The sequence below is a fragment of the Motacilla alba genome, chromosome Z (assembly GCF_015832195.1).
Source record: "Motacilla alba alba isolate MOTALB_02 chromosome Z, Motacilla_alba_V1.0_pri, whole genome shotgun sequence".
Classification (NCBI taxonomy): domain Eukaryota; kingdom Metazoa; phylum Chordata; class Aves; order Passeriformes; family Motacillidae; genus Motacilla; species Motacilla alba.
In genome coordinates this window covers 45,008,757-45,026,927 of record NC_052046.1, presented here as the reverse complement: position 1 = coordinate 45,026,927, position 18,171 = coordinate 45,008,757, and the positions used below count along the sequence as shown (strand labels likewise).

Here is an 18,171-nt window from a genome sequence, read left to right as displayed (position 1 = left end):
CATTATTTCTTAAAAATCCATGTATTTGTTTTTGAGGCAACTGATATGATTTCAGAAATAAATGTGTGAAAAAATGCTACAATTTTTCCTTCAATTACGGTCTCTTGGTACAATCAACACATAATGGTAAGGACGGCAATAAACCCATTATTTCATAAGAAATTTATAGTATTTTTGTGCACAGCTGTTGATTTATATAAGTGAACTTTTTACTGCAAAGAAACAATTAATATACCAGGAAAGAAGGTTAAAAGTAGGTCAGTGATATAGCAAGCATTCTTAACCCAACTTGCAATCCAGCCTCCAGCTTGAAGCATAATGTTCATTCCTCATATTCTAGAGTGTTAAATAACACTGTAACTAGATGCTGAAGACAAGAATCATTCAACATTATCCACCCTTGATCTTTACACAAAATTCCCACGACATCCATAGAACTTCCACAGCTGTACAAACTACAATAAGGTCCATGGCAAACACAGCTTTCAGGATTTGCTCTACGATGAATATCACAAGCGAAAGAGAGTCAGCAAATGTTAACTTTTTATTTCTTTTGAACATATAAAGGTTATATGAAACAATTGAAATTATTTTTATTTATGAAACAATTCTTTTAGAGCCATCTTGTGGGGAAAATAAGCAATTTAAAACAATACATATAATTTAACAGCTTTTCTCCCAAAAAGATCAGTGGTTAGTATGACATCTTCTAGTACTCTTTAAAAAAAATAAATGTCTCAGGCACACTGTAAACTTTATACAACATTGTTTAATCCCCTAGAACATGAAGGAAGTGCCTTTATGAATAATCACATGTTAAAAGATTAGTTCTAGATAGAAAAAATATATATTATGTTAAAGATGCTATTTTTCTGTAGACCAGATTCTATTCAAACTCCACCCAACTAAAGACCACAAAAAAAGCACAAAAACTGAGAGAAGCTAAACCGTCTTTCTGAGCCCTCTTGAGTAAATTGGATAGAATTATTCAATCTAACTAAACAGGGGGTAAAACAAACCAAATAAATCTAAACATATTAGTAGATTTAGCACACAAACCTGTAAAGCTTTCATTATTTAACATCCTTAGCATTTCCAATTTTAAGCTTTGGTAATATTCCTAAGTTCTGAAGGAGTTTATACCAGTTGTTTATAAAGAACTCATTACACAACACTCTTCTGTTTGTATACACTTAAAGAAAGTACAGCCTTGGGCAGTCAATTTCAGTAAAATCAAAAGTCATGATGCAGACTTCAGCTACCTAGGGCAATCAAACATCAGCTCTGCTTGATTTATGTGTCCTGTCTATGAAGCAAAGTGCTTAAATTTTATCCTAGAGAACAAAAGCGCACATATAGGTCATATATCTTACTCAGTTTTAATTTATGCCCTAATAAAATACTTCATTTGTATAGAACATTAAAGCGTACCGCATCACATTTATCCAATAAGTAATTATCTTCTAATAATACAAAAGTAAAACAGGACATCACAGAACAACTGCAAAGCACACAATTAAGGGGTGTCACAGAAATATGCATTTTGTTGAGCTGTTACAATCAGTGTATAGTACGGACTAGCAGGCACCTCTGTGAATTTATTTTTCTAAATAAAGAAATTTGACAACAAAAGGGTCGTCTGATACCCAAAACTTCTGACAGCTGTAACTAAACAGAACACACGGCACCCGAACACATAACCATACAATTTTGCTGAGGCAAGCACAAGCATGTCAATTTTTATTTTTATACTCCTACCAAACTTTGAGCAAAAGAACATGTACATGTGCGCTTACAGCTTTTCCTCCTCTGTAAAGAGGACAGTGAGATCTGCTTCCTCCATGCCTTCTTTAAACTTTGGAAAGGAGCCCTGACTCAGGGGCACTTGCCTTAATGAGATTTTGAATTTCTTTGAATTTCGGATGTTCTTTATCAGCTACCAGCTGCAGCAATATCGCTTCGCTAGTAGTAACTATAATTCCGGTACGTGCAAGACGCTGAAAAATAAAAGAGCAGAGAGGAAATCATGTAAGATATTTGCAAATGTGAATGAGTGAATTTTGAAAGAAAAGACAGCATTTTTAAAAACATCTCCTATTAACAAAAGTACTCCCAATTCCATTCCAGCATTTCTTAGTGGTATAATTTATAAAGCTAGGATGAAAAACTGACAGGGTTTAGACTTTCCTATGGCAAAAGGCTGCTCTGGATTACAAATAAGGCTTTCTACTTGAACTAGATTCTTTCCCCAAGTCAGATTTAATAGGCAGCAGCCCCACATATCTTATTAACAACTCTTTCCCTTTCCATAACCCAGAGAACAGCTTTCTTCACCCTCATGCAGATGAAAGGCCTGGGGAAAAAATAAAATAGCAAGGTCCAACCTAACAGCATTAAGCAAAAAATTATAAAAATTTCTCTCTCAGTCCTTGTTATGTACGACTACTTCAACTTTTGGACTACAGAGCACACTAGTAGCAATAATCTCTAGAGAAAGAGAGAAAATCTCTTCTACAGACATTATTAATCATACTGGTACGACAACAGCTCTTTTAAAATTATGTTTCATTACAGACAGGAACTCCAGAGTCAGTTCTCACAGGCTACAGGATAAAATATAAAGCTGCAGAGAAAGCAAAACCAAAGGAGGTCTGCTAGATCTTGTAAGTGTGCAACTCGACAGGGCTTGGGCTTCACACAGCCCAAGGCCAGGACTTACTGTAAAGTTATTGGACTTTTAAAACTGTGATTGTTGCTTACATAACAAATTTACCTCCAGCAAAGGCTGATCAACCCATGTCCCCCATCATCTTCCCAGCCATCATACAGATGCTTTGGTAGTAAATCTCTTCATAGAGTCAGCTTTCCCTCCCTCATCCTCTACTCAGCTGCATGCTCCACCAAATCTAATGGGATCCTGAATGAGCTAAGGGAGGGCAAGTGGCAGAGAACAGACATATGTACATACAGATATCAACTGTAATCATTACAGGAAAGAGAAGCTCCAAACTTTCTAGTTCTTCAATTACAAAGCAACTGATGGGTGAAAGTTACTAATTTGAGGGACCAGCCAGTAAAGTATATGTAACTACAGTCTACATAACAACAAACTAACAACATTGGATTTACTGAATTCAATACTTCCTACTTGCCATTACAGCAACAAGCCTTGCAATATTCTTATGCTGAAATGAATTAACTACCTTCCTCAGCTCTCCTACTCCATACAACCATATCTATTAAACTTCACAGGCATACAAAGAAGAAGAAAAATAGAAAAATTAATATGAAATATTATGGCAATGTTTGCAACATGAGCTTCTCCAAGAATACAAAGGCTTTGGTTTTAACTAGCATGGATGAGAAAAAGAATCTAGACCCTTAAAAATCATTTCTGTCTGTGAAATGTTGATTGAAAAGAGAGAACACCTTCTCTTTAAAAGCAAAACACACCATAACATGTCAAAAGAGGCTGGCATTGCCTTATACCTTTTCTAGGACTAGATATTATTTTAATAGATTTTAGATTAGCAGAAAATAAGAGATGCATTTGCTAAGTATATTGGATGATTTCCATGGAAATCACAAGTCAGATTAGAAGAGAGTCTTTGAGAAGGAAAGTATTGACAGTATGCTGCATCCACACTGCAGAAACAAGTAGAAAAGACAAAGAACAGAAAAGAAATCCAGCAGGACCAGACTAAGCTGTCTCAATCCAAAACCAGACACTGGCATAAGACATCTTCATCAGACAAAGCAGAGATTCAGAACAGTCACAACCTTGAACTTTTGGGCTGAGTTATTTCACCAATGAAAATTTTGAGGGTTTTTTTGGTTTCTGAAGTTTTTTTAACTCGAAGTTGTTGCCTGCTGTCATTTTTAAGCACATTAACAGAAGTGGAGACAACCTGTTATCCAAGCAGACATAAAAGCTTTTGTTATCAATTAAGACAAGTTGCACTTCCTAGTACACCCGCTCAAATATTTGTATATTCATCACTAGCACAACCAAAACATGCGCTATGTGATGGGAAATGTGGAGAGCTGAAGGGTCAGATGGGAGTTATTTGGGGCTGATGAGGTTATAACTGCAAGGTCACTCTTTATTACTCTTGAAAGGTTACTGTGAACAGAGAAGGGATGTGTTATTGTGAAAAGGCAAATGTTACATTCATCTTCCCAGGAAGGTAAGGAGAAGGGTCCAAGGAACCCTGGCCAATAAAACTCACCTCAGCTCATCAGCTTGCATAAGTTTGCACAAGAGACAATGTTAGACTCATTCATTAAAAGAATGTGACTAAAAGCTGCGAGCTGTATGGTGAAACTAAAGCAGGATTACCCAAGACTTTGGTACGTTGCCCTCTTCCCCCATAATGTCACAGTCAATCAGGATTAAGGACATGTCCAATACATGTCTGTTTCTTCTGCTCTCCTCCTCCCAAGCATGCCCATGTCTTGCTTGCTCTAGTCCACACCCCTCAGTAGCACTTTTAAGTGAGGGTCTGTAATACAAGAAGTGGACAATGCTGGTATGTGCTGCCATGTGCAGCAGAGAAGGTGTTACTGCTGGCTCAAGTCCGCACGGCAAGTGTTGGCTCAATCATATTTAATGACTGACAACATAAGGGACCACAGAAAAACGCTTTCTTTTGCTTACTGAGAAAGCGTTGCAAAGGTGTACCAAAAAGTTACCTAAAGTTGAAAACTTTACAGCTTTTGCAAGCAATCACACTTCTAAGATCAATACCTTTTTGCCTAGAAAGTAAAGCAAAGCTAGCTAGTCACTGTTTTAACCTTTATTATATTGGCCCAACTTCTATGCTTACAGACACATTGCAAGTAATAAATGTAGAAAAATGTACACAATAAGGCCAATAGATTTCAGATTTCAGGTTTTCTATATTTGTTTTGTCTCCTACTGCTGCTGCACCACATTGATTTGGGGAGTCCATGACTTCAGTCACTCCTGTATTCTGTGTGTGTCCCTATGCTCTATGTGACAGTTGACATTAGGTTTCCACTTAATCAAAGTCACGGGTTTCATCAATCACTGTATGCTGGGGATTTCTCTTTAGCCTTTAAGAAATTAAGTCTTCTCAAAATCTATGAAAAAGTATAACATGCTGTGGTTATCATTAGTTTCTACTTCAAATAATTGTTAGGGCCTGAGGCAAAAAATTGCTATACTTAATGTATGTATCGGGTTTTGGCTTTCAACAGTGATGCCTGTAGGCAAGTTAGGAGTACACCATCAAAAAATCGTTTGCATGAATTTGCTATGACATAGTTGTATGCACTTTTAAATCTTCTTGTTACATTTATCTCCACTTTCTCAACATTTAGTTCGCCTAAGCTCCTAAAAGCAGGGGGGAGGGGAATCTTTACTATAATCAGGGTCTTGCGATTAAGCTTTAATTTGCACTGATGAGGAGAAGCAGAAGGAGGGACAGAGGTACAAGGAGATTTGAACAGGACCACATACTGTATTTCATTGCACTTCAAGAATTTCAACACCTGAATAAATACTCTTTGGAACAACAAAGCCAAAAGCTTTATGGCATTTTTACTCTGCTGTAGAGATAACACTGCATAAAGGGATGTGCTAAAATACTGATGTTTATCCAGAGTAATCTATATTGTATGGAACAATCACTCTTAAATTCCAAACATTCCGAACTGGGTTATGCATATTAAATCATAATTTAAGGAGATTTTAAAAAGCCAGTACTACTTCTCCCTTTTCAATGCAATTTTAAGAATCAGAGTACTCATCTCTTCTCAAATCTGCTTTTATCCACTGCTTTGTCCATAGAAATTGCTTGTTAGCTTACAATAAGCAGAGAACTTAACATACCAACCCAAGCTGAAGAAAGCCCTAAGAAACTTACCTCAAGAGCAAACATTCTGTCCATCATACTTCTGGACGAGGTGGCATCAGCTACAATATGAACTTCCAGACCTCTGCCAATTAATTCCAATGCTGTTTGCTGGATACAGACATGAGTCTACAGGGGAGAAATCAAAGGCAGAAAAGCCACCAACAAACCATTATTATGAAATGAAAGTAGCACAACCACAAATTAGAGTTCATAATTAATTAGAGTTCAAATACGTATTTTTCTACCACTGGCAGTACAAGGGAACTCAACATGTGTTTTAAACGCCAGTTAAGATTGAGACAAGTGCCTGTAGTTTACAAGTATCTCATCTCCAATTCTTTTATGAGATAATATTCAAGATAACACAAAAATAATTTATTCTATAGAGAATATCTAAGCTCTAAGTAATATAAATTAAGTTGGTTTTTTTTTAAATTACACAAAGTGATGCGCTCTTTGAGGGCCAACAGACATTACCATAAACCAGTATCAGAATGGCAAGGCACCTACTTCTACTCCAAAGAGGACAATACTCCGGACACCAGGAATCTCTGCTAATGCTGCTTCCACTTCTGGCAACACCATTGAAAATTTTGTCTTGGGAAGCACAAGTTTAGCTCCTGTTAAATCAATTTCTTGCACAGTGCTGCCAAGACCTTTGGGATACTGTTCAGTGACAATAACTGGAATTCCCAAGAGCCGTGCACCTTGCAGCTATAAGAGGACAAAGACGAAAACATTTTTTAAAAAAGGGAAAAAAAAAGAAAAAAAAAGAACAATAATAACAAAGACATTGTTATTACCTAATACTAAGTAATTGTTACACTGTATGTAAAAGAATAGTTTACAATGAGTTATGAAAACTCATGACAAGAAAAAAAAAGCAAACATACCAGTCGTTGGCCCACGCTGATGATATCACCAAAGTATTTGATGGCAGGCCGGAATCGCTCTTGCATGTCACAACAGAAAAAAACAGTGCTTGAGGGTGTCAGGTTGCCCAAAGTAGTAATCTGAAAAAAGGAAATAAAGGTAATGTTTTCCATGGCACTGGACATCCTTTCAGAAATGCAGCAGAATGGGGAAGAGTTTGCAATACCTCTGCTAGATTACGGATTTATGTCACTTTGAGTCAAAATAGGAGATAAGTTTTTCAAGCCTGATTTTGGTACGTTTCTGAATTAAAAGGGAATAGCTGATACTGAACAGTATAAGGCTATAAGCCATCAATACGTAATCAAGATTTTATTAGGTGGGAAGCCCAAGTCAACATAAATGTACGTAGTTATTTCTGAACTCTGAAGAGCACAGAGGAACACACCACCTAAATCATGGCAAAAAAGAAGTACCAAAAGCAAAATTACATTCTTCGTTTTTAAATCCACAATTCTTGGAACTGAAATAGACTCAGGATAAATTGAAGTTTAAAAAAAATTCAGACTTCCACTTGCTTTCAAATATTGTACATTATTTTCTGTACTTCCATTGTGTAGTCAATTGGATTTGTCTATGACATCTTTTAGCACAAGTTTGATGAAAGCCCAAAGGCTAGAACAAAAGTAGAGAAGACTGTAAATATTAGAAACCAAAGTGAATACATTTTAATGACAAAAGTAATCTCCTAGAGTTTCCCTCATACAAGGTACCAAGTGGGGTAGAAGGGAGGGGATAAGAAAAATAAACCAAATACTTAATTTTCTTACACTTAGAAAGAGTGCTTTCAATTTGTATAAATAAATTACTAGCACTACCTGTTGAACCAAAGTATAGGGCTTCAGATAGAAGCTGCAGGGAAAGAAAAGAGCTACATACTATCATTTAGTTGTAAGGCAACTCAAGAGAAATTACATCCATTCAGGAGCTTTTCAGCACACAGATAAACTGAACTGAATAAAGAGCTTCTGGGAAGTACCCATTAATTACATACACTTCATTTTCTGCAATCTGAGGTTGTAATGTTTTAAACTGAAACAAAATTACAAAATCTGTAAAAGAATGTATTTCAGAAGAGTCCAGATGTATTGGGTTAATGTGACAAGATTTTGGTAGTGAGGGGGGGCTTTTGTGAGATGCCAGAAACAGCCTCATGTCAAGAGAGCACTAATGCCAGCTGAATCCAAGACAGATCTGCTCCACCAGTGATGCTGGTGACAACTCTACCATATCGTAATATATTTAAGAAAGGATAAAAAACCCAACTGTCCAAGAGCAGCTGTGAGAGGAGGGTAAGGATATGTGGGAGAAACAGCACCGCAGACACCAAGGTCAGTGCAGAAGGAGGGGCAGGAAGTACCCCAAGTGCTGCAGCAGAGATTCCCCTGCAGCCCCTGGTGCAGACCACAGGGAGGCAGCTGTGCCCCTGCAGCCCGTGGGCTTCCACAGTGGAACAGAAATGCACCTGCAGTCCATAGAGGACCCCACAGCAGAGCCTTGAAGAAGACCTACATTATGCCTTAAAGAAGGCATAATGACTTCTGGAGGGCCATGCTGAAGCAGGCTCCTAGCAGGACCTGTGACTCTCTAGAGAGAAGCCCATGCTGGAGAATGTTTGGGAAGGAATGCAGCCTGCGGGAAGGATGCATATTTGGGAATTTGGGAAGCTCATTACATACTATCTCCCACAGGAGGGACCCCACTCTGGAGCAGGGGAGGACTGTGAAAAAAGTGAGTGGGAGAGGTTAAGTTTTATCAACGGACCACAAATCCTATTCCCCATCCCTCTGTGCTGCTTGAAGGTAGGAGGTAGAGAAGTTTGAAGCAGAGCTAAACCAGGGAAGAAGGGAGGGATAAGGAAGAGGTATTTTTACATTTGCTCTCATTTCTGATTATTCTGCTTGGTTATTGATTAGCACTATATCAAACTGATTTCCCCAAGTCTGTTTTGTCTATGATGGTAATTGGCAAGTGATTCCTTTCTGTCTTCATCTTGATGCACAAGCTTCTTTGTTATATTTTCTCCCCTCTGTCCTACTGAGGACAAGTGATGGAGCAGTTTGGTGGGCACCTGGTGGCCAGCCAAGATCAACTCACCACAAAGGAATTGGGAATCAATAAATATTAGTTCCAAAACTTTCACTGACTCACCACATGTCTCCAGAGTAAAATGCTGCTGATCTCAATTCCCAAGGCCATGCTTAATAATAGCAATGCTTAAACATATGCAATGGCCTGCTCAAACTGTTGGGAAAATCACTTGTATGCTAACAATTGCAAATGCTAAAGTCCCTCAATTCTCAGATTCATTACACCACTACTGCCAAAGCAGTAACCATTCATAAACATGGTTCCTCCAAACCTTGTGAGCCAAAGAGCAACACTATTAATACAAGCAGTTACAGAGGCAAATGCAGTAACAACCACAGGGCAGATGACGCAACACTGGGCTCACTGATACCACAGGAAGTCAGAAGAGCATCACAACAGGCATTAGGGAAATCTTCTTCACCAGGAAGATACAGCTGCATTGAAAAAATTTCCCACAGATGTGAGATCTTCAATCCTAGATTTTCAGTATTCAGCAATGCAGCAGCTGATTTGATCAAGGGGTTAGGGAAGGCAGCCTCTAGATACTTTTCCCAAGTAACACTACTGCAACACTACACCAGGTAATGAATGAGGCCTGGGACCAAGAAAGATTGGACATAAAATTAAATAACCACCTTGTTCTTGAATACCATCCATCATATCATGCCATTTGCTTGAAAATTAAAAAAGCAGTTGGCAGGCAGTATGAATGTACAATTCAACACCACAGGGAACACGTACTGTGACCCATTCCAGCTCTGGCACTTACTACTATCACAGAAGTCAATCATGACATTTAACTTTCCTACTGGTCAGCAATAAAATGAATAATTGGAATAAACAATATAAGTGTGGTTACTACTCACAAAACATGCCATTTTGTCTTAGCATTTATACGACAAGCAAAGACTATTATTTTCACCTTTAAATCTTTCCACCACTTTAACAGCTGCACCAGAGGAGCTTTAAGTTGGACATTAGGAAGAACTTCTTCACAGAAAGGGAGATTAGCTGTTAGAATGGGCTGCCCAGGGAGGTGGTGGAGTCGCTGTCGCTGAAGGCATTGAAGTAAAGACCGGAGGTAGCACTTAGTGCCATGATGCAATTGACATGGCAGGGCTCAGTCTTAGGCTGGACTCATTCTCAGAGGTCTTTTACAGTCTAACTGACTCTGTAATTCTGTAATTTTTTAAGATCTGTCAGAACCACAAACCATCATGGACTATAGAGTGACCGATGTGAAGTTAATCTACTGCCTCGATATGCACCTTCCTCTGCCAGTGCAGCAGATGGCACTACCACCCCTAGCAGAGGAATAAATGTGAATAGAGTCGGAAAACCTTCAAGAAGCTGCATAGTCTGCCCCTACAGAAGGATCAAACAAACACAAATATTCTTCACAGATAATCACATGGTCTGACCCATCAGAGACAGAACTCCTACAGAACCCATCCCACACCTCTGTTACCTTTACCTGAAAGTGTTTTCTCATCTAAAGCTCCTTTGCTCACACTTATGAGTGTTACTTCCAGTTTGGTCCACAGTGAATTTGAAACACAAGAGCGTTACTCCTTCACATGGATAACCATGTGCAAAACTTATTACCAGACCTCAAGAATCAGACCTTTAGGTCTCCCTTTAGGCCTTCCTCTCCCCCTCCTTATTCTAAAATGTATCTAATGCTTTTAGTATTTCTTCCTACAAATTGTTTTCATGGTCCTCCCTGGGGTAGTTCTCAAATTGCAGTCTGGAATGAGGCACTCAATACTACTACCACAACAGTGTTTCTCTGCCCATAATACTTCACTGCTCTAGCAGGGCCTCAAATATCAGCCAATTCACAGCCCTTCCAGGCCCTACTTCTTTTGTACTTTCCAGTACAGTATTTTCTCTTTTCATAATGGACAATACTTAGACTCCTGAGGTGCATTTTAGACTTATAAATCATCCCCTGAACTCTCCCTCATCTTCTGTTTGCGTAGCTGATTATTTCTACATTGCTACTTCCATTTTGAAGTGCATCTTATTGCATACTGGTTTTCCAGCTTGTCCTGAAATACCCGAAGTCTGCTTCTTCAGATGCTTGCAGCTCCTTCCAGCCTGGGATCTCTTGCAAAAACAGTATTTGCCCTAAGCTTCGTCAAGGAGAAGGACAATGGAATAATTAAAAACAGTGGATTTGGAAGCCATTTTATAGAGCACAATTCAATTTTATTCTGATTTGACAGTGAAGTGCAGAAGAAAACTGACTGTCTTGCCAGCCAGAGAGTATCTTTATTAAAGCCTTCCACTGAATCTCATATGTTTATGTCAAAAAAACAGAGGGAGCTGGAGCAAAAGCACTATATCTGCTTTTCTTTATTGTCAAGTTGGTTTCATATGATTTAATTTATGCGTTCAGATTCATGCCAGCAGCTCTCTAAAATAAAGTTGTGTCAACTGTATATTTGCTAAATAAAAGCTTTTACAAACCCTAACACAAATAATTCAAAAATTGATTTTCTTATTTATTTCTGATTAACTTGCAGTCTGAATTGTGACAGAACAAGAGGAAACCGGAAGAAAGAGATGCTAAGATCAAAGAGTCAACACTTGTTGGTGTTAGGTGGAAGACCAGATGTGGGAAGGGCAGAGTGCAGCAGAAAACAGTTTGAAATTAATTTTCATAAATAGTAGCTAACACAGTCCACAAATAAATTCATGTATTTGCTATGTATAAAGGAAAGGTTTAGTTTACTAGTTCTTTAGTGTGCCACATAAATCCTACTACTCACTTGTTTTCAATGCCATCCTCCCCTTCTACAAGAACACTGTGACACCTCCACTTCACATCTCCTGGCAGTGAAAATCACCCAGACCTCTCCAGTGCAACATCCCAAAGAGCTGGGGTGAGGGAAAAACTACACCTAAACATCAAACCTGAGCTGGCACATCAACACCTGTTTGATTTCACTGCAGAAAGAGGCAGGCTGGGCAGATTGTGAGACAGTGCAGCCACACAGTATCTGCCTGATACCATCCTGCAGTATCGTATCATCCTGCATATAACATCCTCTCAGCTACAATAACATTAAACAACTTGAACTCAAAATAGAAGTTAAAAAAAAAAAAACTCATCAAAGCCCAAATGACCTGAAGTTCCCCAAGTTCCCCTCAACAGTACATAAGCATTCCCACTTGTTCCACTTCATTTCTCTTAATTAGGATTTTCTGTCCTCCAGCTGAAGGTTACCCACAGCACAACCAGAATAGGTACATCAAACGGTCAAGTAACCTGATGCAGCTCTTTCGCCCAGCTAAAGAAGTCATCTCTAGGACCTTGTCCAGACCAGGATTTAAAGGTATGCTGTCACAAGTTACACACAGCTTTAAATCCTACTCTAGAAAAGACCTAGGTGGGAAAGGAGAGGTGATTTTTCATAGCTATATATCATCTCTGCTGATTATTATTATTAATCAGACAAAATGTGATTGCAATGAAGTACTATAATTACAGGTTCAGCTTTACAAAAATATTCACATATACTGGCTTTTTATCTGTCCTTTACCTGTTCAAAGTCCAGGAAATCCTGAGACATCCAAAATGAAATCTTCTCACAGTATTTGTAATGAACAAGAAACTGGAAGCAAAGAAATAACCCCATTTGACATAACTAGTGATGTCACAAAACTCACGTCAAAGTTACGTACTAAAAGGGCAGACTGGGGCATGTTGCAACCTTGGTATTTCAAGAATGGCATAAAAGAGACAACAACAAAAAGAAGCTACCACCTTTTCTTCTGTATTTCTTAAAGGAATTTGGTAAGATTCAATTGTACTTTGCTGCCTATATTTCAAATGTAAAAAAATTGAATAAATTCAGTTTGATGTATTTCAAGAGAAAAATAGGTTAAAAGTGTTTCAATTTAGAAACATAAATATTTACCTTATGCTAAGCCAATGTGCAGCCTTTTACATGTAATTCAGCAATTAAAAAGGACAGATTTAGTTAAAAAACGCATGATATACATATAACTAATGTAGTACAAAAGTCTTCAACAAAATTTAAAACTACTAAAATGCTTGTTGCAGAGTAAAGACAAACAAACAAGGAGTGTGGATTTGAGAGGAAAAAACCCTCTTTCAGTATTTTCAGCCCGTTTTTCCTCCCTTCTTTAAGGTCCCACATGCTGCTTTTCAAAAAGCTTACTTATTTAGGAATGTACTAATTTATCAAAATTTATAATTTCACCCTAAAACCCCAAATAACATCCCTGCAATTTATGCTTTGGCTTTTCCTAGTCTTCAGAAAATGGACTTGGGTTCCTGAGTTAGTTAGTTCTAGTTCCAGAATATCTGAGCCATAAGAGCAAAAATCTGTGTATTAATTGTTATATTTTATTTATCTTATCATTCAGCAAAAGTTGAATATCTTCTGCAAGCAGATTTTTCAAGACAGATATGCCTGAGACACCAACCTGACTCAAAAAACTATCCTGAAATAGGCGTGCTTTATGCAATGGTTTCAGCAACAATTTTACCCTTTTACCTTCAGTAGCTTAAGGTTTACCAGTTTGTAAATACAGAGCACAAGTCCTCCTGAGGAGAAGTCACCTTGAAGTTGTGACAGTAACTGTGAATAGTCTCACTTGGTTATGTACTTGAAAGCTGCCTGAACTGCTCTATTACACAGCTGTAATGTGCATACAGCTGTCTTTTCTTTGGATATCACCAAAGTCTTTTTCCCTACTTCTCTCCTCCAAAGGCAGCTACAACACTACAGGAAAATACAGTAACTTTTGTAGCACAATTTAACTGTATGTGGAGGCGATTAAAGCGGTCCTGCATTCCCTCACCCAAACTACAAATGTTATAGTCTCTCATTAAAAGACTTTTATAAGACTTAAAATTTATGAAAAGCCCCTCCATTTGAGGGAGGCCTGAGGAAACATCCCTCTTCACTGCATGTCTGGGGTTGAGGAGATTTGAGTTGATTTGAGTGGCAGCCAGGCAGAACATCACAGTGCAGTGCACCTCACCAGCCTCCCTAACCCTGCACAGCCAACAAAAGGTTAAGTGGCTGTTTCGTGTCAGGACACCCGGACAAAACAAATGTACACATATGAGGATGGTACAAAGGCAGAAAACAACGAAAGAGCAAATGTCCCTGCACAGATCAAGCTCTGAACTGAGTTCATGGAATGACTTTCTAAGGGCAGCATATGGTAATTCCTCCATGAGATTACTGCCCCCATCAGCTGCAGGGACAAGAAATTTAAACAGCCCAGTCAAACATCATTTGATGCTGACATTTTGTGAGCTATTATACCAAAAGGCATCCTACTATGACAGGCCAGCACAGAAATCAAAATAGAAGGATAACATACCAGAGATTATGGGCACTAGCTGCCTTAAAGGTTAAATCCTACCTCCATCTAAATGCATACATATACTTGATAAAATATGCATATAAAAACATTGAAATTATTGTCTTGCGATACTGCTGCTAGCATCTCTGAATTTTAAACCAGAAATATCTTTCTAAATATGAAAGTCTAATCACATCAGCAAGCAAAAGTTGTCCCTCTTGAAACATACATCCAAAACAGTGATTCCACTGACTATGCCACACACAGAGTTGACAAATCAATGTTGTAACTGCAGATAAAACATCATGGAGGGAGGGAGGGAGGGAGGGAGGGAGGGAGGGAGGAAAAGTGGGACGGAAGGAAAAAAAGGGCATATAATAGTGGAAACGCCTGAATGAATACACAGAAAGTATAATATTCCCGTCACTAAGTCCTAAAGGTTTTAAAAAGCTTAGCTGTGTCTGTATCATACCAAATGTTTCTCAAACAAGTGATCTCTGAGCACCTGTCTCTGGCTTAAGGCAAGCTGACTGACATCATTGTGATGTCTCATTTGAGACATCTTCAGCTCATTCACAGCTGCTGAAACATATCAAGGAATAACCCACCAATACCATCCTTTTCATATCAACAGCTGCAACAGAACTGCAACAGTACTGGTGTAAGTAAGCAATCAAATAGGCAATAATGCATAAAATATTGGTTCATCCCGAATCCCTGCAGTCAAAGCTGTATAGCGCATTTGCACCCTGGGAGTGATGTATCCTTGTCTCCATACTGACCTTTATTCCAAGATGTATGTCCTGCTACAAATGCTTGAGCTGCATTTACAGTTTCAGTGCAGAAGGCATCTGCAAGGGAGTCTTTGCAGAGTAGTGATCTGCATGCACAAATGAGAATCAAATTTTGACCTGAAAACACTGAGGTCACTGTGAATAGCCAAATACTGTTTTTAAAATCCTTGCTTTAATTAACACCTATACCAACTCTTTTTGCAAGCTGGAAGACTGTTCCTTTCCAGTTTTTCTGACTGGGCCCCCATAAATTCTGTTTACAACACAGAAACAGAAAAGTTTTAAACTGAATATGATGACTGTATATGATGAGTGCTAATAATTCATTAAACTAGTTTGCTCTTCTTAGCTATTCTTTCCATACATAAAGTTAAGAATAAAAGATGCCAAAGGCATCCTTAATGGACAGTGAAAGCAAACAGACCACCTTGAGAGTGTATGCATACAAGACACTATGATTAAGCACAGTTTACAAACAGGATTTATTAGACATTTCTGAAAACATTAAGAAAAGACAAGCAATGTTTCAGCTCTCATGATAACACTTCTCCAACATCTGAGAAGTGTCGACTAGGCAAACTAAAATTTCCTAATTCTAAATTTTCATTTTTAAATATTCTGAATGAAAACAGCAGTTATGTGGGGTTTAATCCTGGGGTTTGTTTTGGTTTGCGGAGTTTTTTTAAGTTGAATTCTTAGATACTAGAGAAAGGAAGAAGTCATGTGTTTTGAGTGGAAGTATTACAGCACAACCTGCTATCTCTAGTGGGCATAAAAGTATCTCCATAGGAAAACATCCGTAACTGCATCTATCCGGCAGTCTGGCTTCCTGGTTTGTGGCTACAGAACTACCAAGCTGTAAACCTGCATATCAGAAAGAGCTTTTTGAGGCAAAGAGGGACACAAAGGTCCTGATGAACTACAAGCCAAGATACCGAGCTCTGGCAGAGCCCACTTTACCAGCACTCTTTCAGTTTCCACCTCGTAGCATTACCTCCGGCTAAGGCCGGGTAGCACGAGCCGCCTGATTTAAGGGAGAGCATTGATTACTTCAGCGACCTGACTTGTCTTCCCATTCATGACGGCAAGTAAGTTCCGGCTGGCCGAAGGCAAAGCCCGGTTACCACACGCCCGTGGCGCAAAGCGCACCTGCCTTCCCGGCTTAGGAAACCAAAGTTTCCAGGGAGAGACATGTGAGCGCGGGGTGTGGGGACGGCGCCCACGGTCCCAGCCGGCTCCAGGATCCCTCACTTCTCCCGGAAGGGGCCGGAGCTCGCCGCGGCAGGACGGGACGGGCTGCCCGCCCTCACACGCACCTGTGGCGGCCGGTGCTGCCGCGCCGCCGACTCTCACCTGGATCTGCAGCGGGACCAGGCGCACCTTGCAGCGCTCGTTGACCACGAAGCCCTTCGGCAGGTCGATGTACTGGCTCCACTCCTCGGCGAAGAGCTGCACCACGAACTTACGGTGCATGTCTATCTGGTCCCCGTACAGGCTGAGGAACTTCTGGATCAGCAGCTCGTAGCCGGCGCCGTGGGGCACGCTGGAGGGCCGCGCGAAAACCGAGAAGCAGAAAAGGACGGGCACGGAGCCGCCGCCCGCCGGCGCGCAGCTCCCGCTGCCCGGAGCAGCGCCCGGCTCCGCCGCCGCCATCTTCAGGGACCGCCGCGCCGAGCCCCGCCAGCTCGCTGCGGTCCGCGCCACCGCTCCTCCTCCCGCCGCCTCCTCCCCCCCGACCGGCCGGGCGGTGCCGGCGGGCCCCAATCCCAGCTGCGGCTGCTCCTGCTCCTCCTCCCCGCCGTGGGGCTCGGCCGTGCCCCGCAGCCCGACGGAGCTGAGAGCGCTGCCGTGGTGTCTTCGTCGGGCGGAGACGGGGTGTCTTGGGCAGGGGCATGCTGCCTTCCCTGCTTAGGCGGACGGTGAGAAGAGCAGCCCCACACGGGCACACTCGCCCTCGTCCGGGCGGAGAGAGGCCGTGTCTCCCGGAGAGGGGCAAAGGGGACACCGCCGCTGTGGCGGCCCCGGCGGGGCCCTCGCAGGGTCGCGCCCCGGGGCAGAGCCCGCTGCGGGGTGCGCGGGGCAGGGCGGGCTCGGAGCGCGGGCCGGCGCCGGGCCCAGCCACGGCGGGGACGGGGGCGGCCGCGTCCCGTGGAAGCCGGGAAGGAAACCTGTTGGTAGAGCCTGAAACATGCCCGGTTGCTTTGGAGGGTGATCCAGCCCAGATCTGTGTGGGGGACTGGTAGCTGAGTTCTCTACGAGGCTTCCTTCAGAATTGCCCGTTTCTGAGCAGCGGGCGGTGCCCGAGTCGCAGCTCCGAGCTTCCAGTTCCATCCACGGATGAGGGGAAGTGAGCAGGATAGACCGCATATTTTTTCCTTCGTAGCTTCATGCTCTCTATCATATTTATTTTTTCTCCAAGGATGACTGACAGCTGAAATTTTTGCCCCTATTTTTGCCATAATTACCGGAGTTTCTGTTATATTAAAGTGTGCTTGGGGGAAAGATCTGAGTAGTGTGATACTCGCAGAGAAAGAAAATACTCTCTGTTAAAAAGAAGTGGATGTTTTCATGCACTGTGCCAATGCACCATTAAGGTTAATGCATGTTTGCATGGCACAAGAGTTGATTAGGAGGATGGAGCACCTTGCGTATGAGGAAAGGCGAAAAGATTTGGGATTGTTCAGCCTGGAGAAGACTTTAGGGTGACTTAATTGCAGCCTGAAAGGAGCCTACGAGAAAGAGGGAGAGGGACTTTTTTACAAGGGCATGTTGTAACAGGGCGAAGGGGAGTGACTTCAAACTGAAAGAGAGTAGGTTTAGATTAGGTATGAGGAAGCAATTCTTTACTGTGACGGTGGTGAGGCACTGGAACAGGCTGCCCAGAGAACCTGTGGATGTCCGATCCCTGGAAGCATTCAGGCTGGATGGAGCCCTGAGCAACCTGGTCTAGTGAAAAGTGTCCCCCTCTTCAAAGTAGGGGGATTGGAGCTAGGTGATCTTTAAGGTCCCTTCCAACACAGGACATTCCATGATTCTGTGCAAATTGTTCTCAGGCTTTACTGATAACAGAAATTTGGAGCTGTCATGTTAAATGACAGAATTATGTTTTCATTAGTTTGTTGGTT

The 18,171-nt window shown here is 41.0% G+C and overlaps 1 protein-coding gene across 1 annotated transcript; it reads right to left on the bottom strand.

Moving 5' to 3' along the window:
* Positions 1-521: 521 nt before the first annotated feature.
* ISOC1 (isochorismatase domain containing 1) lies at positions 522-16,841 on the bottom strand. The gene is made up of 5 exons (XM_038125480.1): positions 16,400-16,841; positions 6,773-6,892; positions 6,390-6,593; positions 5,889-6,005; positions 522-1,997 (listed from the first exon to the last, which is right to left on the bottom strand). The coding sequence occupies exons 1-5, from the start codon at positions 16,697-16,699 to the stop codon at positions 1,851-1,853; spliced, it is 888 nt and encodes a 295-aa protein (XP_037981408.1). The 5' UTR covers positions 16,700-16,841; the 3' UTR covers positions 522-1,850.
* Positions 16,842-18,171: the final 1,330 nt, after the last annotated feature.